The sequence below is a fragment of the Anolis sagrei genome, chromosome 12 (genome assembly GCF_037176765.1).
Source record: "Anolis sagrei isolate rAnoSag1 chromosome 12, rAnoSag1.mat, whole genome shotgun sequence".
Classification (NCBI taxonomy): domain Eukaryota; kingdom Metazoa; phylum Chordata; class Lepidosauria; order Squamata; family Dactyloidae; genus Anolis; species Anolis sagrei.
Window position 1 is genome coordinate 13064320 of NC_090032.1, and position 25238 is coordinate 13089557.

General features: G+C 43.0%; 1 protein-coding gene across 2 annotated transcripts; it reads left to right on the plus strand.

The window, feature by feature from the left end:
• The first annotated feature begins 991 nt into the window (after window positions 1-991).
• BSCL2 (BSCL2 lipid droplet biogenesis associated, seipin) lies at window positions 992-24800 on the plus strand. 2 transcript variants are annotated; one of them, XM_060758274.2, is made up of 12 exons: window positions 998-1098; window positions 5603-5641; window positions 6094-6688; window positions 7792-7876; window positions 11065-11208; window positions 14133-14267; window positions 14483-14580; window positions 16941-17082; window positions 18709-18784; window positions 21029-21109; window positions 23963-24034; window positions 24447-24800. In XM_060758274.2, exons 3-12 carry the CDS (start codon window positions 6480-6482, stop codon window positions 24605-24607), a joined length of 1203 nt encoding a protein of 400 aa, XP_060614257.2. In that variant the 5' UTR covers window positions 998-1098; window positions 5603-5641; window positions 6094-6479; the 3' UTR covers window positions 24608-24800. The 2 variants fall into 2 exon arrangements, with proteins under 2 accessions (XP_060614258.2, XP_060614257.2); XM_060758275.2 differs by lacking the exon at window positions 5603-5641 and having other exon boundaries at window positions 992-1098.
• The last annotated feature ends 438 nt before the right edge of the window (window positions 24801-25238 follow it).

The following is a 25238-nucleotide window of genomic DNA, read 5'->3' on the forward strand; positions in this document are numbered from 1 at the left end:
GCATGTTTGCGAACTGCTAGGTTGGCAGAAGCTGGGGCTAACAGCAGGAGCTCACACTGCTCTGCGGTACCTATTGCTCTACTCACATTTGCATGTTTTTGAAGTGCTAGGCTGGCTGAAGCTGGGGCTAACAGTGGGAGCTCGCCCCGCTCCACAGTACCTATTGCTCTACTCTCATTTGCATGTTTGCGAACTGCTAGGTTGGCTTCTGCTGGGGCTAACAGCAGGAGCTCACACTGCTCCGCGGTACCTATTGCTCTACCCACATTTGCATGTTTGCGAACTGCTAGGTTGGCAGAAGCTGGGGCTAACAGTGGGAGCTCATCCCGCTCCACAGTACCTATTGCTCTACTCACATATGCATGCTTGCAAACTGCTAAGTTGGCAGAAGCTGGGGCTAACAGCAGGAGCTCACCTCGCTCTGCAGAACCTATTGCTCTACCCACATTTGCATGTTTGCGAACTGCTAGGTTGGCAGAAGCTGGGTCTAACAGCGGGAGCTCACCCTGCTCCACGGTACCTATTGCTCTACTCACATCTGCATGTTTGGAAACTGCTAGGTTGGCAGAAGCTGGGGCTAACAGTGGGAGCTCACCCTGCTCTGCAGAACCTATTGCTCTACTCACATTTGGTCAGCAAGTTCAGCAGCTCAGTGGTTTAACCCGCTCTGCCACGGGGAGGGGGGGCTCCTAATAATAATAATAATAATAATAATAATAATAATAATGGAGGCTGTTCTCCTACAAAGACCCTGAGTGGGCAGAGACTGGTTTGGGTCCCAGGCCCATCCCCATTGATGGGCATGATGGGGCCCTTGAGAGGCAGCCTGCCCATCAGAGGATGCTGCTCTGGACCACAGCGGGCCCTGCTCCGTTGCCATGGCGACGGGAGGCGAGTGGGCTGCATCCCTGAGGCCACGTGACTTGCAAGATGCTTGTGAGCAGAGCCATCCGCTCTCAGAAGAGCCCGCCCCCTTCGTCCCCCTCCCTCCCCAAAGGGGGCGGGGCTTAAACCCGGAAGAGGCTCAGCTGGATTTGGGGAGAGGAGGAGAGGCAGGAAGAGGCGGTGGCTGCTGCTGCGACCCTGCGACCAACTCAGGTTTACTTCTTCTCACATTTTCCCTCCCCGCAGCTCGCCTAGCCCAACCCCTATTCTGCCATGCGGGGAGACACAATCAAAGGTCTCCCGACAGATGGCCTCCCAGAGAAAGAGGCTCCATTTAATGTTCTCTCTGTTTTGTGACTGGGGCCTGGGCGTTTCTCTTGACCCTGGCATTAGCAAGGATGAGCCATATTTAAATGGAGTGTCCTTCTCTAGAGGTGTTTAAGCATAGGCTGGATGGATGGCCATCTGTTGGGAGGGCTTTGATGGTGTCCCTGCCTGGAAGAATGGGGTCGAACTGGATGGCCTTTGAAGGTCCCATCAAACTCTGATTCTATAATAATATTAATAATAATAATAATTAATAATAATAATGGGTTGTTGTAGGTTTTTCCGGGCTATACGGCCATGTTCTAGAGGCATTTTCTCCTGACGTTTCGCCTGCATCTATGGCAAGCATCCTCAGAGGTAGTGAGGTCTGTTGGAAGTAGGAAAATGGGTTTATATATCTGTGGAATGACCACGGTGGGACAAAGGACTCTTGTCTGCTGGAGCTGGGTGTGAATGTTTCAACTGACCACCTTGATTAGCATTTAATGGCTTGGAAATGCCTGGGGGAAACTCTTGTAGAGAGGTGATTTGATGTGCCTGTTTGCTCTCTGTTGTTTTGCTGTTGTAATATTTGAGTTTTTTAATACTGGTAGCCAGATTTTGTTCATTTTCATGGTTTCTTCCTTTTCTGTTGAAATAATAATAATAATAATTCTCTTTCTGAAAGCTGTAATTTAATGCTAAACATGTGCTTAACTTGGAGCTGCAGGCAATAAATAATAATAATAATAATAATAATGATTTAAGTGCTACTCTTTGTTTTAATGCTGGTCACTGATGGAAATTGAATATTCAGGCAACTCTTGGATTCTATAATCATCATCATCATCTTGGATAATGATGTTGATGGAGCTTTTCAAGCCAAGGCTGGATGGCCATCTGTCGGGTGTGCTTTGATTGTGTCCTCTGGCCTGGCATAATGGGGTTGGACTGGATGGCCTTTGAAGGTCCTATCTAACTCTACGATTCTATAACAACAACAACAACAACAACAACAACAATTCTCCTTTTGAAATGTAATGCCTAAACATTTATATAACCTGGATCAAAAATATTATTATTATTATTTAAATGTTACTGTTTGTTTTAATACTGGTCATTGACTGAAATTAAATAATTCATGCAACTGTAGAATCCTATAATAATAATAATCATCATCATTACCATCAACATCATCTTGGATAATGCCGTTGATGCAGTTTTCAAACTGAGGCTGGATGGCCATCTGTTGGGAGTGCTTTGATTGTGTCCTTTGGCCTGGCAGATGGGGATTGGACTGGGTGACCTTTGGGAGCCTCTCTCAACTAGTGTAATACAGCCTGCTGAAAGGATTGGATGATGTCTTCCTGAATGGCAGGATTGGGTTGGACTGGATGACTTTTGGAGGTTCCATCTAATTCTAAGGTTCAACAACAACAACAACAATAATAATGTTGATGGAGGTTTTCAAACCAATGCTGGATGGCCATCTGACAGGAGTGTTTTGATTGTGTCCTCCAACTTGGCAGAAGGGGAATGGACTGGATGACCTTTTGGGGACCCCTTGCATGGCGGGATTAGATTGGACTGGATGGCCCTTGGTGTATAGACAGCCTCAGAGTCCAGTGGGGTCTCCGCTCTCTGGAGACCTTGGATGGCCATCTATCTGAAGGCTTTGATTGTGTGGAAGACTGACAGAAAGGGGTTGGACTGGATGACTGTTGGGGGTCTCTTTAAACTCTCAGATACTGTGTTTTTTTTTGGTAATTCGCCATAGTGGCTATTTATTTATCGTGTCAGGGGCAGACCAAACAATTGCATTGCATTTTTTTAAACAAACAAACAGACAAAACACAAAGTTTGCAAGCTCTGCTCTTCATTGTGCATGTGGCAGGGCTCAGGTTGCATTGCGGCAGGTGGTCTGTAGTTTGCTGTTCTCCACACTCGCATGTCGTGGATTCCACTTTCTGGCCCCATTTCTGCATCTTGTGGTGCCAGAGCGCAGTCTGTTCAATGCCTTCCAAGTCGCCCAGTCTTCTGTGTGCCCAGGAGGGAGTCTCTCATTTGGTATCAACCATTGATTGAGGTTCTGGGTTTGAGCCTGCCACTTTTGGACTCTCGCTTGCTGGGGTGTTCCAACGAAAGTCTCTGTAGATCTTAGAAAACAATTTCTTCATTTAAGTCGTTGACGTGCTGGCTGATACTCAAACAAGGGATGAGCTGGAGATGTCACTGCCTTGGTCCTTTCACTATTGGCTGTAACTTCCTGGCGGATGTCATGTGGTGAAATACCGGCTAAACAGTTTAATTTCTCCAGTGGTGTAGGGCGCAGACAGCCCATGATAATGCGGCATGACTCGTTAAGAGCCACATCCACTGTTTTAGCATGGTGAGATGTGTTCCACACTGGGCATGCATACTCGGCAGCAGAGTAGCAAAGTGCAAGGGCAGATGTCTTCACTGTCTCTGGTTGTGATCCCCAGGTTGTGCCAGTCAGCTTTCGTATGATATTGTTTCTAGCGCCCACTTTTTGCTTGATATTCAGGCAATGCTTCTTGTAGGTCAGGGCAAGGTCCAGAGTGACTCCCGGGTATTTGGGTGCGCTGCAATGCTCCAGTGGGATTCCTTCCCAGGTAATCCTCAGAGCTCAGGATGCTTGTCTGTTCTTGAGGTGAAAAGCACATGTCTGTGTTTTAGATGGATTAGGGATCAGCTGGTTCTCCCTGTAATAGGCAGTAAGAGCACCTAGAGCAGTGGTTCTCAACCTCGGGTCCCCAGATGTTTTTGGCCTTCACTCCCAGAAATCCTAACAACTGGTAAACTGGCTGGGATTTCTGGGAATTGTAGGCCAAAAACATCTGGGGACCCCAGGTTGAGAACCACTGACCTAGAGTTCGGAAAGCTTCTGTTCAACCATCTCAAAGCTCCCTGCTTGAGCAGTAATGGCACGGTCATCAGCATAGATGAAACTCTCTGTCCCTTCTGGCAGTGGCTGGTCATTTGTGTAGATGTTGAGCATGGATGGAGCAAGCAGGCTCCCCTGAGACAGGCCGTTCTTCTGTTTCTGCCATTTGCTTCTCTGGCCCTGGAACTCAACAAAAAAGCTCCTCTTTTCTAGCAGGTTTCCTATGAGGCGGGTGAGGCCGTAGTCCTTTGTGATATTATACATAGTGGCTGAAACACTGTTATCCCTTTTCTGGCTTTCCTTTCCTTTCCGACACTGGGACCTGATGTCCAGTGTCATCATAATATTGAATCTGGAAATTGAGATGAGCTTCCGTCAGTCAGTTCCAGCTTCTCATGCAAGGACACGAGAGCAGCCTCCCGTGCATGCCCCCTGGGCAATGTCCATACAGACAGCCAATTCTCTCACACCAGAAGCAACTTGTAGTTTCTCAAGTCACTCCTCACACGCGCAAGAAATCATAATATTGTCTTCTTTCTTCTTCCGCCTTCAGATCAGAATTGAGGTTTATATTATGGTTTACATCAAGGTTAAACTTTTTGTTTGTTTGGTCTGGAATTGTAGGTCTGGAGACCTCCCAAGACATGTTGCTAGGATTTAATTGTTCAGAAATCCTCTTTCGGTTGCCATTGTGCAGCTAAACAACTCCTTCCCTGCCCACACACGCATTTTGCAAGACCTCATGGCATAACTCAGCTTAGATCCATAGAACTGAAGCCTTAGCACAGAGAGGCGTGATTAGATCTGTTGATAGAGCTCTAGATCTCAACCTGTGTTGAGGTTCTCAACCTGTGGGTCGCCAGATGCTTTGGCCTTCAACTCCCAGAAATCTTAACAGCTGGTAAACTGGCTGGGATTTCTGGGAGTCTGGCATGGTGGTTGTGAGAGTGGTCCAGCATTTCTGCGTTCTCCAATAATATGCTGTGTCCAGGTTGGTTCATCAGGTGCTCTGCTATGGCTGACTTCTCTTGTTGAGTTAGTCTGCAGAGGAAACCATGAAAATAAACAAAATTTGGCTACCAGTATTTTAAAGAACTCTAAAAGAAAGAGGAACACTCAGAAAACGAGGGAATTCCAGACAAGAATAAATCAGGGCTAGCTAACATCTCCCAACAATGGATTCCCCTAGGCAGGAAGCAGCCAGGCTTTTTATCTGTGAGGCTATTCAATGCCAGTCAAGCTGGCCAATTGCAACAATCACACCTGTCTCCAACAGACAAGAGTTCTTTCTCCCACCCTGGACATTCCACAGATATATAAACTCCACGTGCCTAGTTTCCAACAGACCTCACAACCTAGAGGATGCCTGCCATAGATATGGGTGAAACATCAGGAGAGAATGCTTCTGGAACATGGCCAGGCAGTCTGGAAAACTCACAGATAATCAAGACAGATGTAGTAACCAATTGTCTCTTTATTTTGTATTCTTCATCTCCCTTTCCAAAGGTTGCCCAAGCTACTTTTTGCACCTGGGTTTCTAGCAAGGTAAATCTCTTCCTGTACTTTCTCTATTTAGTAGATCTATATATGCTTCCTTTATTTTCCTCCTCCTCCCATAAACAGAGGTAAAATCCAAAAACTTTAGTTATGTTGAGTTGTTGTAGATTTTTCATGCTGTGTAGCCATATTCTAGAAGAGTGGTTCTCAACCTGGGGGTCGGGACCCCTGTGGTGGTCGCCAGGGAGTGCCAGAACTGAGTGATTCCAGCCATGAAAGCCTTCGACAATACATTTAACCCACTGTGTTGGTAAAAAAAAAATTGGCCAGAGGAGAAACTTGAGAAATATTATTCCTCTATCCTATACAATATTTTGAGTTTTAGCCATGTTCTCTCCAAGTGTTTTTAAATCCTGTACTCCAATTCCCTTTCCCCTAGATTCTTTCCATTCACCGCTTGCTAGATCCTCTTCTTGTTGCTCACTCCTCTTAATTTCCAGTTCCTTTCCAGCCTTCGCTTGTGCCAAGAGAGCAAAGAGCGCCCGTTTCCCAAGAGGATGGCTCACTAGCTGAAGTGGCCGCCCCGTTGCCCTGCATGCTGTAAGCTGCCGACTCCTGTCTCCTCCTTATCTCATATGGATACGGATCCCTTCCAGGAAGCCAAAAGGCACACAAAGAGTGACATGAGAGCCAGAAGTCAACCTCTCTTCCCTGAGTAGAAAGCCTGGATGCCATCCAGCTAGGATCAAGAACTCTTCTTACATCGTGCAAGGAACCTCTGTTACATTCCCCGCTTGCTCCCAGTGTGTCATTGTGCTCTTGTGTCAACTGTGTTCTTCCCTTTTCTCCCCTGGATTCCTCTCTGTTACCTTCTCCTCCTGGTGCCATGTCAGACGGCTCCGGACCCTTCCTGGTATGGGTCCAAGGAGTGGCTGCGCTCCTGATGCTCCGGGTGCGTCGGACAGTCCTGCAGACGGCCATCTTACTCTGCGTCCTCCTGCTTCTTCTCTGGATCTCAGTCTTCCTCTATGGGAGCTTCTACTACTCCTACATGCCTACCGTCAGCTATGTCAGCCCTGTGCATTACCAGTTCAGGTATGTTTCATTGGAGGGAATTTATTTATTGTGTCAGGAGCAACCAGACATTTGTATTACATTTTTAACAAAACAAACAAACAGACAAAACACAAAGTTTGCAAGCTTGGTAGTTGATTAAATGTTCTTTGACCAGTCACTGGCCACTTGGAGTGCCTCTGGTGTTACTATAAGGAGGTCCTCCATTGTGCATGTAGCAGGGCTCAGGTTGCATTGCAGTAGGTGGTCAGTGGTTTGCTCTTCTCCACACTTGCATGTATATTCCGGGGTCTAAAACGACTGGGGCTATAAGACGACCCCCCAATTTTAGCAACCAAATTGGGAGTTGGGGATATACTCGCCGTTTAAGATGACTCCCCAAACCAGGCGCTTCTCAGGCCGCTCTCCTCCTTCCTGTCCAGGCCTCGCGCCAAGTGCCTCTTCTCCCACGAGACAATGTTGTCTCATGGGAGAAGAGGCACTTCTCGCGAGGCATGGACAGGAAGATGGAGAGCGGCCTGAGGAGCGGGAAGCAGCCCAGGGGCCCGGCCGCCAACAAAGGAGAGGCCTGGGCCTCTGCAAGGAAGGCAGCCAGGAAGGACGGGGAGCCTGCCTGGGAGACCGCCATGAGCCAAGGCAGAGGAGGAGGAGGAGGGGAGCCAGAGGCCAAGGCAGCCATATTAAGTAATTTTATTATTATTTTAATTTTATACCCAGCGTACTAGACAACCTCCAAAATTTTATAAGGTTTTACATGCCTAAAAAGTCTAGTGCTCCGGAATATATTGTAGTTTGTAAGTCAGATTTTTGTAACTCGGAGACTGTCTGTATATACAAACACAAATATTCCAAAAATCCAAAGCAATTTGGAATCCAGAACTTTTCTGGTCCAAAGCATTTTGAAAGGGATAGAATAATAGAATAATAGAGTAGGAAGAGACCCCATGGAACATCTAATCCAACCCCCCCCCGACATGTGGGAAAAGCACAATCAAACTACTGTAGCAGGGCTCAGAAATCTTTTGTACTGAGCAAGATACTGAACTAGTAGTTCAGTCTAGTTAAAGCCTTTACATTCTGAATGTGACCTTGTTCTATTGTGTGGTGGTGTCCCCTTTTGTCAGGACGGACTGTGGCCTGCCTGGACCAGAGCTGTGCTCTTTTCCCATTGCCAACATTTCCTTCATCAAGGACAGCCGAGACCAACAGGTGAGTTAAATTCTGTGACATTAAATTATCTCCCCGAAGGGACTCAGGGAGGTTAACAAAATACAGCAAAGTGCTGCATATAAGGAGCCCCCGGTGGCACATTCTTTTCACACATATGATCACAGCGGCATGTATAATATATGCAAGACTTTGGGACTCAGACCTAATTCCAAAAAAAGAGCAATGGCTAGAAAAACTTTATGAAATTAGGGACATGGATAGATTGACATACTTCCTGAGGAGAAATACAAGGGAGACTGATGAAACAAACAGAGTGGAAACTACTTGAGGAATATAAGAGAATCAATTAAATACTCAAGGGCAATACCCAAGTTAAGAAACAGAGATAAGAGAGGATACTAGCAGTTATTTATTTATTTATTTATTTATTGTGTCAGGAGCAACCAGAGATTTGTATTACATTTTTAACAAAACAAACAAAGAAAAAGACAAAACACAAAGTTTGCAAGCTTGGTAGTTGACTAAATGTCCTTTGACTAGTATCTGGCTACTTGGAGTGCCTCTGGTGTTACTATAAGGAGGTCCTCCATTGTGCATGTGGCAGGGCTCAGGTTGCATTGCAGCAGGTGGTCTGTGGTTTGCTCCTCTCCACACTCGCATGTCGAGGATTCCACTTTGTAGCCCCATTTCTTAAGGTTGGCTCTGCATCTCATGGTGCCAGAGCACAGTCTGTTCAATGCCTTCCAAGTCGCCCCGTCTTCTGTGTGCCCAGGAGGGAGTCTCTCATTTGGTATCAGCCATTGATTGAGGTTCTGGATTTGAGCCTGCCACTTTTGGACTCTCGCTTGCTGAGGTGTTCCAGCGAGTGTCTCTGTAGATCTTAGAAAACTATTTCTTGATTTAAGTCATTTATGTGCTGGCTGATACCCAAACAAGGGATGAGCTGGACATGTCACTGCCTTGGTCCTTTCACTATTGGCTGCTACTTCCCGGTGGATGTTAGGTCGTACAATACCGACTAGACAACGTAATTTCTCCAGTGGTGTAGGTCACAGACACCCAGTGATGATGCGGCTTGTCTCATTAAGATCCACATCCACTGTTTTAGTGTGGTGATATGTGTTCCACACTTGGCATGCGTACTCAGCAGCAGAGTAGCATAGCACAAGGGCACACTGTGTCTGGTTGTGATCCCCAGTCAGTCAGCTTTCGTATTATATTATTTCTAGCGCCCACTTTTTGCTTGATATTCAGGCAGTACTTCTTGTAGGTCAGAGCACGGTCAAGAGTGACTCCCAAGTATTTGGGTGCGCTGCAACGCTCCCGTGGGATTCATTCCCAGGTAATCCTCAGAGCTTGGGATGCTTGTCTGTTCTTAAGGTGAAAAGCACATGTCTGTTTTTTAGATGGATTAGGGATCAGTTGGTTTTCCCAGTAATAGGCAGTAAGAGCACCTAGAGCTTCGGAGAGCTTCTGTTCAACCATCCCAAAGCTCCCTGCTTGAGCGGTAATGGTACGATCATCAGTATAGATGAAACTCTCTGTCCCTTCTGGCAGTGGCTGGTCATTTGTGTAGATGTTGAACATGGATGGAGCAAGCACACTCCCCTGAGGCAGGCCGTTCTTCTGTTTCCGCCATCTGCTTCTCTGGCCCTGGAACTCAACAAAGAAGCTCCTGTTTTGTAGCAGATTTCCTATGAGGCGGGTGAGGTGGTAGTCCTTTGTGATAACTAGCAGTTGTGAAGAGGGGGAAATATAGAATAACAGAAAACAAACAAATTAAACAAATAAAAACTTTAAAGGTACACTCTCTAATCAGGGAGAGAATTTAGAAAGAAAATATATACTCCACCAAGAAGAAGAATGGAAGTCAACCTGTGTTTTCTGTTTTTGTTCTTTGTATTTTTGAACCTGTATTGTATTTTTTCTGTCCATATATATATATATATATATATATATTCTTTCTTTTTATTTTTTCCCCCAATTTTTGTTTCTCTTTTTTCTCGTGGTTTTTTTAAAGTGTTTTTCCTCCTGCCCCCCTTTTCCCTGGCCCCTTTACCATTGGAACTCCCACACTTCCCTTCCTATCCTTCCTTACCCCTCCCCAAAATGTTTTGCTACATTGTATTTGAAAACACTAATAAAAATGTATTTTTTTTAAAAAAAACAACTTGATTTAATGTCAGGTATAAAACTACACCTTTACTCTGCCACATATAAACAATACATAAATCTAAAATGATAAACCTTATAAAATTACAATTATGCACATACATAATTACAATGTAAAACATTAAAATTCATAAAACACAGTCATCGGACTAACTTTTAAAAATCTAAGTAAGATCAAAGGTTTGTTTTAAAAGCCATGTTTTTAAACTGGAACAGTATGCTTGAAGCAAGGGGGCTAGCCTAATCTCTCTAGCCATTCCATAGCCAGAGGGCCATCACAGAGAAGGTGAAACATCAGGAGAGAATGCCTCTAGAACATGGCCATATAGCCCGAAAAAACCTACAACAACCCAGTGATTCCGGCCATGAAAGCCTTCGACAGTGCTTTATAGGTACTTTGAATTGGGCCCAGAAACTTATCAGAAGCCAGTGGAGCTGCTTTAACAAGGGCGTAGTATGCTCCCTGAAGTTAGTCCCAGTTAGCAACTTCGCAGGCGATCTTTGCACTACGTGCAGCTTCTGAGCCATCTTCAAAGGCAGCCCCACATAGAGTGCATTCCAGCAGTCCAATCTGGATGTAACTAAGGCATGGACCACCTTGGCCAAGTCAAGCTTTTTGAGGTATGGTTGCAGCTAGTGCACCCATTTTACTTGTGCGAAGGCCCTCCCAGCTACCACCGACACTTGTGCTTCAAGCATCAGCGCTAAGTCCAGGAGGATCCCTCGACTGCGGACTTGTGTCCTCAGGGGGAGTGTAACCCCATCGAGCACAGGTTTCCACCCTATACCCTTTTTGGCCACGCAACTGGATTAAGCCTCAGTTTGTTGGCCCTTACCCAGTCCATCACAGCTACCAGGCACTGGTCCAGGACATACCTAGGGGCTTCCTTGGAATGGATAGTAGAGAGGTGGAAAATGTTATGACATTATGAAATGCCTCTGAGTATGATATGTTTTGTATTCACATAGGGCATTAGTATCGTAAATCAACAAAAGAACCCCAGTTCTCAATAGCTATAGACAGGTTGCTTACTTCATTCTTGTCCACTTTCCAGGTCCTTATGTATGGCCAGCCGTATCGCATCTCTCTAGAGTTGGAGTTGCCGGAGTCACCAGTCAACCAGAACCTAGGGATGTTCATGGTGGTCATCTCCTGTTACACCAAAGGCGGCCGCATCATCTCCTTCGCAGCCAGATCTGTATGTTACATTTTGTGTGTGTGTGCAGAAGAGCTATTGATGAATGGTTTCCATTAACATTCAAGAAACTTGTTTGCTGTGTTGTTGAAGGCTTTCATGGCTGAAATCACTGGTTGCTGTGAGTTTTCTGGGCTGTATGGCCATGTTCCAGAAGCATTCTCTCCTAATGTTTCACCCACATCTATGGCAGGCATTCTTAGAGGTTGAGGAGTCTGTTGGAAACTGATGTGGGCAAAACATCAGGAGATAATGCTTCTGGAACATGGCCACACAGCCCTGAAAACTCACAGCAACCCAGTGATTCCGGCCATGAAAGCCTTTGACAACACAATACACAATTTGTATGAAAGACTTCTGATTGCAGGAATTTATTTTGAGTACAAGAGCTTAACCGAGGTCACATAATAAATAATATACTATAATAATAAAAAGGAAGAGGGGCCAACCAAGGGCAAGATGGATGGATGGCATCCTTGAAGTGACTGGATTCACCTTGAAGGAGCTGGGGGTGGTGACGACCAGCAGGGAGCTCTGGCGTGGACTGCCCATGAAGTCACGAAGAGTCGGAAATGACTGAACAAATGAACAACAACAACAACATAATAATAATAATAATAATAATAATTTTATTACCTGTTCCTTCTTGTGTAAACTTTTCCAAATGGGTGTCTATTATGTTGGCACAATAGATTAAACCTTTGTGCTCTTGAACTGCTGATCTGAAGGTTGGCAGTTCAAATCTGCAGGACGGAGTGAGCTCCTGCTCTTATCCTTAGCTCCTGCCAACCTAGCAGTTTGAAAACATGCAAATCAGAGTAGATAAATAGGTACCGCTTCAGCAGGAAAAGGATATGATGCTCCAAGCATTCATGCAGGTCACACCCCCAGGGGCTGAAATGTAAGCTCCTTAGCTTGGAAACTGAGAAAATGCACCTCCTCCAGAGCCAGAGATGAGCATCGCCTCCAAAGCCGGAAATGAAAGGAGAAGCCCTTGCCTTTGTTTGGTTTTGTATGTCTCATTGTATTGTAACAAGGCATTTAATGTTTGCTGTAACCTGCTCTGAGTCCCCACAGGGAGATGATGATGATGATGATTAGACTTTTAGTTGACCATATCTGAAGTATGACTGGTTGTTGGTAATGAAGACAGCAGGATGTGTATTTCAAAACCATACAAGTGTGGATATTGTTGTTAATAATCAGTAGTTAAAAGCAAAGTAACAGTATTTGCTGGCTTTCTTATAATTATTGGAATTTTTGTTTTGTTTTGATGTAACTATGTCCAATAGAGGTCTTATATCAACAACAACAGTCAGACTGTCCGGAATTTCTTACTCCCAAAGACTATAACCCTGTGGAGGAAATGAAATAGAAACAATAATAGAACACATTTTATTCCAGTGCAACATAGCCAACTTTTATATCAATCCTATCCTGCATGACCAGCCATCCCCGCAGAGGATTGTTAGATATCTGTTAGAGGACACGTGCCACGGGGTGGCTCTCATAGTGGCAAAATTCCTCACAGTGGCAACAAGGCTGAGAAAGCAACTAAAGCAACTAACCTCCGATAGGTGTACTACTTGAAACCATGTAGATGTAGGTTTTTTCGGGCTATATGGCCATGTTCTAGAGGCATTTTCTCCTGACGTTTCGCCTGCATCTATGGCAAGCATCCTCAGAGGTAGTGAGGTCTGCTGGAACTAGGAAAATGGGTTTGTATATCTGTGGAATGACCAGGGTAGGACAAAGAAATCTTGTCTGCTGGAGCTAGGTGTAAATGGTTCAACTAACCACCTTGATTAGCTTTGATGGCCTGGCAGTGCCTGGGGCAATCTTTTTTTGAGAGGTGAGAGATCCACCCAGAGGAAAAGTGTTCTTGCCATACATCAAGGGAACCACTGACCGCATAGGGAAGCTGATGAGGAAACACAACATACAAACTATCTACAGACCCACCAAGAAAATCCAACAAATGCTACGTTCAGCAAAGGACAAGAGGGATCCTGTCACCTCTGCAGGAGTCTACCGTATACCATGCAGCTGTGGACAAGTCTACATAGGGACCACCAAACGCAGCAGCATTGCCCAAACACGAATCAAGGAACATGAAAGGCACTGCAGACTACTTCAGCCAGAGAAATCAGCCATAGCAGAGCACCTGATGAACCAACCTGGACACAGCATATTATTGGAGAACACAGAAATGCTGAACCACTCTAACAACCACCATGCCAGACTACACAGAGAAGCCACTGAAATCTACAAGCATGTGGACAATTTCAACAGAAAGGAGGAAACCATGAAAATGAACAAAATCTGGCTACCATTAGTAAAAAACTCTAAAATTACAACAGCAAAACAGCAGAGAGAAAGCAATCAGGGACATCTAAACACCTCTCAACAAAAGTTTGCCCCAGGCACTGCCAGGCCATCAAATACTAATCAAGGTGGTCAGTTGAAACATTCACCTCCAACAGACAAGAGTTCTTTGTCCCACCTTGGTCATTCCACAGATATATATACCCATTTTCCTAGTTCCAACAAACCTCACTACCTCTGAGGATGCTTGCCATAGATGCAGGCGAAACGTCAGGAGAGAATGCCTCTAGAACATGGCCGAAAAACCTACAGCAACCCAGTGATTCCAGCCATGAAAGCCTTCGACAATACATGTAGATATATCTTGTACAATGGACTCCTCCTGAGATGGGAGAATTTATAATGACTGTTGGTTTTACTGATTGATTGGTCCCATAATAAATATTGTTGTTATGTCAAGATTTATGCTACAGTTTCAGGGTTAAATATGATTGATTCCAAAGTTTTGGTAACTTTTAAAGGACAAGATCCTACGATTGAAACTGTAATGTTACCTTCTTAGTGGTGAACCAGTGACCAAATTTGGTCCTTTTCTTGTTTAGGCAATGCTTCATTACCGGTCAAGCTTGCTTCAGATCCTTGACACCTTGGCCTTTGCCAGCCTTTTCTTGGCTGGTTTTACAGAGCAGAAGCAGATGCTGGAGGTTGAGCTGTTTTCTGACTACAAGGAGGATTCGGTGAGAAGTCTTTGAGAAGTGGCATTATTTTTCCTTGGTCTTTTGCACTTTTCTCCTCTTTGAGTCCCTCATAGTTAGCCTTTGCCTTTGTCACAATAACATTCGCAGGAGGGAGAGCCTCTTTGTAATCTCCTGTAGGTAGGCAAAGTGTTCTTATAGCCTGTTCCCCAGCTTCTCCAGCATTGAACAGTTGGCTTTTCTTCCCTTCTCTGCAGTATAACCCAACAGTCGGTGCTGTAGTGGAAGTACAGACCACAAAGATCCAGATCTATGGTTCCCAGCTGCGTATCCATGCCCATTTCACTGGACTACGGTAAGTTTGAAAGCCACTTTTAGAAGGGCTTATAGAAGAGGGTGAGGTATTTGGTTTCTGTGAGTTTTCCTGGCTGTCTGGCCATGTTCCAGAAGCATTCTGTCCTGACGTTTTGCTCACATCTACGGCAGGCATCCTCAGAGATTGTGAGGTCTGTGGGAAACTAGGCAAGTGGACTTGTTATATATACTTGTGGAATAATGTCCCAGGTGGGAGGCAAGTGTGAATGCTGCAAAGCATATTTTTTTACCTGTCTCAGGTGTGACATCTATATAATAGTAGGTGTGTGAAAACATTAAAACATTCGACTGTTCAAATGCTATGTTGTGTGAAAATTTCAAAGCAAACTGTGAAGTATTTTGGGAGATTTGAGGTCATGAAGAAACGGACATTTACATTTTTATTTATATAGATAATAACAATAATATATTGAATGAAATAATAAATGTAATAATAATAGAGTAAAATAATACATGTAATAAAATAATAGAGTAAAATAATGTAAATGTAATAATGACAGTAATAATAGAATAATATAATAAATGTAATAATAAGAAATAGAGTAAAATAATACATGTAATAAAATAATAATAGAGTAAAATAATGAATGTATTAATAAGAAGAATTAGAGTAAAATAATACATGTAAAAATAATAATAATAAAATAATGTAAATGTAATAATAATAATAATTAGCTAAACCAGCCCCTTGGTTCATTGAAGAGCTGGCAGTGATGAAGCAAAGGAAGAGGAGGCTAGAGTGCGTGTGGCGTTCGACCCAAGCAAGTCAAATCGAACACAACTTGATGCTATTCTAAGGGCATATGCCGCAGCAATAAAGGCTGCAAAGAAATCCTCCTTTGCAGCCAATCTTGTGTCCACAAAGAACTGTCCATCAGAGCTGTTCCGGGTTGTCATAGGACTATTAAATCCCACTGTTCAAGACGGGATCCCTGATAACTCGGCAGTACGCTGTGAAGCATTTGCTCGGTTCTTTGTGGACAAAGTCGCTTTGATCCGTTCTGACCTGGACACCATATTAATGGCAGTCTCTGAGGATGTAACATGAGCAACTGCTTGTCCAATTTTGTTGGATGCATTTCAATTGTGGACAAGATAATTGGAGAGGTGAGGGTGACCACATGAATCCTAGACCCCTGCCCATCCTGGATGATAAAGGACGCCAGAGGGATATTGGCTGAGTGGGTGAAGGTGATGGTCAGTGCCTCCCTTCAGGAAGACAAAATTCCAGCCAGCTTAAAATAAGCTGTAATAAAACCGCTGTTGAACAAACTATCACTGGACCCCACTCAATTCATCAACTATCGGCTAGTTTCCAATCTCCCCTTCTTGGGCAAAGTCCTAGAACGTGTGGTGGCCACTCAACTCCAGATATTCTTGAAAGACACGGATCATCTGGATCCGGCACAATCTGGCTGTATGCTGGGACATGGTACTGAGACAGCCTTGGTCGCCTTAGTGGATGATCTACGCAGGGAGCTAGACAGGAGGACTGTGTCCCTGTTGGTTCTGCTGGACCTCTCAGTGACCTTCGATACCGTTGGCCACAGTATCCTTCTGAGATGCCTCGCGGGAAACAGGGATCAGTATTGTCCCCCATGTTGTTTAACATCTACATGAAGCCGCTGGGGGAGATCATCTGGAGTTTTGGGGTGCAGTGTCACCTGTATGCAGATGATGTCCAACTCTCTCACTCCTTCCCACCTGCTACTAAGGAGAACAGGGCAAATGTTGTCCCCATCTTCAAAAAGGGAAAAGGGGGGACCCAAACAATTACTGCCCAACCAGCTTAACATAAATACCAGGCAAGGTTCTAGAGCAGGTGATTAAACCTCTAAGTAAGCACCAGGGGCGGCTTAATCCATTACGCAAAGTAAGCATTTGCAGTATAGTTGATTTTGCCCAGGGGCGCTCGAGGCGCTCTTGGGGGAAAATAGACCTTGACATATGCGAGTTGTAGTTACTGGGCTGTATAGTTCACCTATAATAAAAGAGCATTCTGAACTCCACCAATGATGGAATTGAACCAAATATGGCACACAGAACTCCCACGACAAACAGAAAATATATATATCAGTGATTGGTTGGGTGGGGGGGGGGGGCACCAAAATACTGTTTGCTTACCGTTGAAAATTACCTAGGGCCGCCTCTGGTAAGCACTTAGAAAAGAATGCCATACTCACCAAAAATCAAAAAGCAGTCATGCAGGATTATCTCTTTCCTCCATAGAGTTACAAGTTTGGTAGATGATGTAACGTTTCAATGGGTTATTAAGAAGTGTAACAGTAAAGCAAATTAAGGAACAAAATGTTTTTATCTGTTATGGTCTGTCTCCCATAGATATCTCCTCTACAACTTCCCAGTGACATCTGCCATTTTGGGCGTTGCCAGTAACTTTACTTTCCTGAGTGTCATCGTCCTTTTCAGTTATCTGCAATGGATCTGGGGCAGCATGTGGCCCAAGGAGCCTCTTTCTGTGAAGGTGGGTGATGGCACATTCTCCATGTTTGTTGTGCAAAAGATTCTAGTTTCTAGTGCTCATGATTTGCCCTTATCTGAATATATATTGTGAAGAGCTGGAAAAATCGAGGGATGGATTGATTTTGCAACAGAGAGCAACCTGGGGGGTCTATGGCCATAAGTAGGCCTCTTCCTGTTCTGTTCTCTGCAAATGACCATTTCCATGAGATGAAGACTGAGCATTTTTCTCATGCAGGTATGAATACATGACCTGCATCACTCTTGCAACAATAATCTCCTCTCAATTTGCCCTGTGCTCATTGTGGCTCTAAATCTTAATTTTAATTAATTGCAATTAATAATTGTTAACTAGGTCTATCTGTTGACTTGTTATTCATTAATCAGTTGATTCAGTGGTTTTGCTCCAGCTGGGACTAAGCAAAGGATTCTAACTAACTCTCCAAAAATAAAATTCTCCCTGTCCCTGTCATTAACCAGAATATAATGGGACAAGATGCCACAAATCTTATTAAGTGAGTTTGGGCCTGTCACATCTCAGCCTAATGTACTGTTTGTCCTGGGGATAATATGGGCAGGGGAAAGCAAAATAAATCTTCATTATTTTTAAATAAAGGCTTATATAATGTAAATTATTATTATTATTCTTATTATTATTTGAAACACAACAAGATGAGTCCACAGCACACATTCTGCTGGCTGTTGTATTGGATCACACGTTGGACACTTCCCAAGTGTTGAGGACTGTGTGATATATCGGCGAATAATGTGTGTAGATCCCAGTAAGGTGGCCTTCTGCAGCTGGCAGATGGTAATTTTGTCAGCACCAATTGTGTTTAAGTGCAGGCCAAGGTTTTTTAGGCACTGCACCCAGTATACTGGAGCCCCCGGTGGCGCAGTGGGTTGAAGACTGACAGGTCGCAGGTTCGAATCCGGGGAGAGGCGGATGAGCTCCCTCTTATCAGCTCCAGCTCCTCATGCGGGGTCATGAGAGAAGCCTCCCACAAGGATGATAAAAACAAATCATCCAGGCGTCCCCTGGGCAACGTCCTTGCAGACGGCCAATTCTCTCACACCAGAAGCGACTTGTAGTTTCTCAAGTCGCTCCTGACACGACAAAAAAAAAACCAACAACAAAAAAACAGTGTACCAATCACCACTGGGACCACCTTGACTGGCTTGTGCCAGCGTCTTTGCAGTTCGATCTTTAAACCATCATATCGTGTCAGCTTTTCCAGTTGTTTCTCTTTAATCCTGCTGTCACCTGGAATTGCAACATCGACAATCCACGGTTATTATTATTATTATTATTATTATTACTATTACTATTATTATTATTATTATTATTATTAGTATTATTATTATTATTAGAAACACAACAAGATCAGTACACAGCAGACAAGATCAACTATGCTGGAGTCTCCTCGGGGAGATGGAGCAGTATATAAATAAAGTATTATTATTATTATTATTATTAGGTTAAAAGCAATTAAAACATAACTATAAAATCACATTGTCCACAATCAAAATCAATGTAACTCTCCAATGTTATATCTGAAATGGGTTTTACAAAAGATATGTATACACTATGATTGATTTTGTTTCCCCACAAATTCTCAACTTTTCATAGTTATCTGTCCGGGAAAAATCAGAAGCCTTACAGTCAACTGAAGATGTTTGCCGGCGGGTTGTGATCCCTAAAGAAGGTAGTGTGCACTTGGAATGGAGGGCATGGACCTTTTGACCTCAGGAGATTAATTGGCATTCACACTATTTGGAATAATCAGAGCCTTTTTGTAAAGTATTATTTTCCTGAGAAGAGCTAAAAACTCATTTGAGTGAATTTCTTCTTTAGTGGTAAATATTAACTAGCATTCATGCAAGGTAATTTAGGCTTCTCAGTTGTTAGACTGATATGCCTGGTTTATCTCTCTGAACTGTTAGGAACAAAGATATGCCGACACACAAAATGTTTAGCAGATCTTCAGAAGTGTTATTTGAGCCACCCCCCCCCCCCAAATTTAGTCTCCCTTAAAATATATTGCTTTTAAATCATGCTCTCAAGAGATCAAAAATAAGTAGTCTTCCTTAAAAGTGCTGTATATTCTTATACTCAAGTATATACAGCACTTTTAAGGAAGACTACTTATAAGCCAACTCGAATATAAGCCGAGGCACCTAATTTTACCACAAAAACCTGGGAAAACATATTGACTCGAGTATAAGTCGAGGGTGGGAAATGCAGCCGCTACAGGTAAATTTCAAAATAAAAATAGATACCAATAAAATTACATTAATTGACGCACCAGGAGGTGAAATATTTTTGAATATTTACATAAAACTGTAATTTGAGATAAGACTGCACAACTCTGATTAAATCATTATTTTAACCTTCTTCAATGTAAATATGCTTACACATCCTTCCAACAATAATAAAGAGAATAAAATAATAAATGTAATAATAATAATAACAATAAAGTAAAATAATGGAAATGCAATAATAACAGTAATAATAGAGCAAAATAATAAATGTAAGAGAGTAAAATAATAAATGCAATAATAAAGTATAACAGATGTAATAATAATAATAATAATAGGGCAAAATACTGTAAATGTAATAAGAATAAAGAAAGTAAAATAATACATGAAATATTTTTTTTACTAATAACAGAATAAAATAGTAAATAACCTTGGCTCAAGTATAAGCCGAGGGGAGCTTTTTCATCCTAAAAAGGGGGCTGAAAAACTAGGCTTATACTTGAGTATATACAGTAAGTTGATTTACTTACAAATTTCATGTATTCACCATACAGTTACATTTCTTATTTGTTGATAGTTTAATACATTACTCAACACTGTCTCAGTGTAAGCACTACTTCTGATGCAAACTCAATACACACAGACAATACACTGACTTCTAAAATGGAGTCTCAGACTGAATAGTCCCAGATCTGATCACATGGTCTTCAGTCCCTCCCACAACCTCAAACAACATAGTGTTAAGGGATACCTACATACCAGTACAAGAATGTCTAACATGTATAGCACCTCTCAGGCTACTATTTACAAACTTGCATGTGCAATATAGTAAGCAATCAGAATTACTGTATATACTCAAGTATAAGCCTAGTTTTTCAGTCCTTTTTTAGGTTGAAAAAGTCTCCCCCGGCTTATACTCGAGTCAATATTATTTATTATTTTACTTTGTCGTTGTTATTATTATTATTATTACATTTATTTTATTGTTGTTGTTATTACATTTATTATTTAACTCTATTATTGTTATTGTTACATTTATTATTTTACTGTATTATTATTATTTTACTCTATTATTATTGGAGGACATGTCAGCATTTTCACATTGAAGAAGGTTAGAATAATGGTTTTATCAGAGTTGGACAGTCTTATCTTAAATTACAGTTTTATGTAAATATTCAAAAACCTTTAACCTACTGATGACTAAATTAATATAATTTTATTGGTTTCTATTTTATTTTGAAATTGACCCGTAAATGCTGCATTTCCCACCCTCGGCTTATACTCGAGTCAATACATTTTCCCAGTTTTTTGTGGTAAAATTAGGTGCCTCAGCTTATATACTTGAGTATATACGGTATATACATAACAAATAACTAGTATATGAGGCTTGTTCTACTTGCATTGCATGCTTTCAAACTGCTACGTAGGTAGAAGCTAGAGCTGACAATTGAGAGCTCACCCCAACTCACGGCTTTGAACTGCCAACTTTTTGGTCAGCAGATTTCCTGCAGCCAGCTGTTTGACCCGCTGCACTACTGGGGCCCCTATCAAACTATAAAACTAATCATAATACATTGGCTCATTTGCAAATTGCTCCAAGACTCTCATTTTTGCTGCTACAAAGAAGTATGCCAAGTGGTCCTTTCGCAATGGAAATGTGCCTTTCAACAGCCGGTTTTCCTCTCCCATAGGCTCTCAGGAAGAAGAGGCAATTATGTCACTACAGACAGAAGATTTAGGGGCTACTGATGGAGAAGAGCTGTCAAAATCAGGTCTGCTTTGTAGATTTGTTTACGCTATTTAGTTTTTATTTCTATACAGTTTTCCAGGGATTGGCTAAATCAAACTCAAGACCTTATCTTAAAGAGGGAGAGAGAGGATTTATTTGTACCAAATTTCTCTCTATGCATGTATACAATCAAAGAATGTATTATTAATAATAATAGCTTATTATTAGACAAATTTTAAACTTCTGTTTCATGTCTAACTTTGTTTTGTGTATTTTAATATGTATTTTATGGAAATAAGTTTTAATATGTGCATTCCACGGAGTACTTACTTACTTAAGTGATCCTTCATTATCCAAGTATGATGGCCTTCCGAGTGTAGTGTCTTGGTGGTGGATACGTTGGTGACTGTGGAGCCCTATTCTTGACCCGCATGTTCTTCCACAGTGAGGGCATCAGTTTCCAGGTAGAAGGTCCTGGTCAGAGTTGGCTTGACGCGTCTTCTTCCTCTTGGCACTTTTCACTTTTTTCGCCCTCTATTCGTGCTTCTTCAAATTCCGCAGCACTGCTGGTCACAGCTGGTCAAACATCGAGAACTGGGAAGTCCTTGAGTGCTCTAGTTGGAGGTCTCCAATTAGAGCACTCAAGGACTTCCCAGTTCTTGGTGTTTATGCCACAGTTTTTAAGATTAGCTTTAAGCCCATCTTTCACTCTCTTTTCCTGTCCACCAACATTCTGTTTTCCGTTCTTGAGTTGAGAGTAAAGTAACTGCTTTGGGAGATTTATTTTTTTTTTGTCGTGTCAGGAGCGACTTGAGAAACTGTGTATTGGGTATTTCTGCCAAATTTGGTCCAGTGCATGAAAATACATTCTGCATATCATATATTTACATGACAATTCAGAACAGTAGCGAGATTAAAGTAGCAACGAAAATAATTTTGTGGTTGGGAGTCACCACATCATGAGGAACTGTATGAAGGGGTCGCAACATTAGGAAGGCTGAGAAACACTAGTCTAATCGTATTCGACTCTGGAAGTTGGACTCTGGAGGCTTGTGCTCATCTCCATTTCTAAGCTGAAGAGCTGACATTGTCTGTAGATACCTCCAAGGTCGTGTGTTTGGGGGTCACCACAATATGAGGAACTGTATTTAGGGATCGCGGCATTAGGAAGGTTGAGAAACACTGATAGACATGGATAGAACAATGGCTTCAAACTACAAGAAAGGAGATTCCATCTGAACATGAGGAAGAACTTCCTGACTGTGGGAGCTGTTCAGCAGTGGAACTCTCTGTGCCGGAGTGTGGTGGAGGCTCCTTCTTTGGAAGCTTTTAAACAGGGGCTGGCCATCTGTCAGGGGTGATTTGAATGCAATATTCCTGCTTCTTGGCAGGGGGTTGGACTGGATGGCCCATGAGGTCTCTTCCAACTCTTTGATTCTATTATTCCTTTACTGCCAATTGAGGTTGGACTGGATGGCATTTGGGGCTCCTTTCGAACTGGATGGCCATCTGTCGGGTTTGATTGTGTCTTCCTTTACTGAAAAAAGCGGTTAGGCTGGATGGCCTATGAGGCCCCCTTTACTGCCATGACTCAATGCTGTGGAATATTCCATGGTGTAGACCAGGCAGAGGCAAACTTGGGCTCTCCTGGTGTTTTGGACTCCAGCTCCCACAATTCCCAACAGCTTTGGCGGGCCCAAACTTGTTGCTGTGTTTTTGGTGTTTTTATGAGTGATGGTCACTCCTTGGGTTGTGTTGTGGGCAAATTTGATGTCAATTTGTTCAGCAGTTTTTGAGTTATGATGTCACTAAAAACGGAACAGAACATTTATAGAAAGATAGACTAGCCGTCCCCTGCCACACGTTGCTGTGGTCCAGACGGTTGATCTGGAAACTAAAGTAATGAGAAAGTGTTGGTTTCTAATATATGTAATGTCTTGATACTTGTGGGTAAACAGTATTTCTTCCTGTTTCTTTGCCAGTGTTGATGTGGAGAGTGTCTGGTTTGCCTACTCTGGAACATGCAGGATATCATTGTCCTTCTTTAGGGGTCCCTGTCAAATCTATGATACTGCATCTGTCATCTACATGTGTGTGTGTGTGTGAATGGCTGGATGGCCCTTTGTCAGGAAGGCTTTGATTATGTTTTCTTGCCCTGGTGAAGGGAGTTGGACTGGGTGGACTTAAGGCAGTATTTCTCAACCTGGGGTTTGGGACCCCTGGGGGGGGGGGAGTCGCGAGGAGGTGTGGTGTCAGAAGGGTCACCAAAGACCACCAGAAAACACAGTATTTTCTGTGCGGGATGTTTGGCCCAATTCCATCATTGGTGAGGTTCAGAATGCTCTTTGATTGTATACATCCTAGTAACTACAACTCCCAAATGTCAAGGTCTATTCCCCCAAACTCCATCTGTGTTCACATTTAGGCATATTGAGTATTCCTGTCAAATTTGGTCAGATCCATCATTGTTTGAGTCCACAGTGCTCTCTGGATGGAGGTGAACTACAACTCCCAAACTCAAGGTCAATGCCCACTAAACCCTTCCAATATTTTCTGTTGGTCATGAGAGTTCTGTGTGCCAAGTTTGGTTCAATTCCATCATTGGTGGGGTTCAGAATGCTCTTTGATTGTAGGTGAACTATAAATCCCAGCAGCTACAACTCCCAAATGACAAAATCAATTTTTTGAGTGATGGTCACTCCTTATGTACTGAGATGTTTTGTTGCCAGATTTGGTGTGATTTCGTTCATTGGTTCTTTTGTTTTTAAGGTACTCATTATGCACAGAGCATTAAATAGATAGATAGATAGATAGATAGATAGATAGATAGATAGATAGATGTATACTTTTTCTTTCACACTCACTCTTCTCCATTTTTGCTCTCAACTTTGCACAGAAGCCCCAAAGATTGACCTTCCAAAGCCTAGTTCTGGGACAGAGTCCAGCCTCGACAAGGGAGAGAATGAAGGTAATCAGCATTCTCAATCGAAGCACTTTCATTGTGTTTAGATCAGTCTTTGAGTCCAGTACAGCACATGGCTTTCCCAGCACCTTCCGGCATAAATGCTAATCTTCAAATTGTCCTAAAATTTGGCAATATAAGTTGGAAGTGGTTGAGGGAGAAAAGGAAGGGGCTTGAGGCTGTTAGAAATTGTGGAAGTCCAAAACATCTGGAGGACCCAAGCTGGCCCATGCCTGATCTATACTAACAGCCACTCTGAAGACCTACCTGGAGATAGAACGTGGGGCCCTCTGTATACAAAGCTCATATTGAAAAGGCTGCCCACCCTTAAATTACACTTTTTGTTGTACCGTTTACAGACTGGACCGTGCTCTCTCATCCTAATAAATTATAATATTTATCTTCTGTCTACATACAGATACTGAGTTTGAATTTGAGGACGGGTCTTCACTGCTCAGCGAAGCCAACTTCCCCACCCCTTCCCTCAAAGGGGATCGCTCCAGCCTTCTGCCTCCAGGGGCCCAATCCCTTACATCAGACTTGGAGATCCGTCAGAGAAATATCTGCTCAAGTTCCTGAGTGGGTTGGGTTGCTCTTGCTCTGCACCTTCTTGGCACTCCTTATAGTATATGCACACCAGAAGCCTTGCTCTGCCAGGGAAAGCATTTGCTCCTGGCTTATATTCCCTTTCAGAATATAAAACAATCCCTTCGTTTTCCCACCCCTTTGCCCACAAACCTGATCACTGAAAAATAAAAAAGTTTACTTGCAATGATCTGCCTGTATCTGCTGGAGAGTTGGAGTTAAAGCGGTTAACAGTTATGAGTCTGATACAAGGGGCATTCGTTGAAGATTTTCCCTGACCCACTTCTATTTATCACAGGAGGCTGAAACGGCACATATGTAATGATGTTAGTCTCTATAGCAGTGGTTTTCAACCTGTGGGTCCCCAGGTGTTTTGGCCTACAACTCCAAGACATCCCAGCCAGTTTACCAGCTGTTTAGATTTCTGGGAGTTGAAGGCCAAAACATCTGGGGACCCACAGGTTGAGAACCACTGCTCTATAGGTTACATGCCAATTGACAACTCAGAACTGATCACGGTCTAGATTGTACAGTGGGGTGAGGTTTGAGAATGGACCCAGTGGAAGACAGAGCAGTCCTCCAGTTACTTTCCTTGAAAGCTGCATACAAAAGGAGACGTTCGATG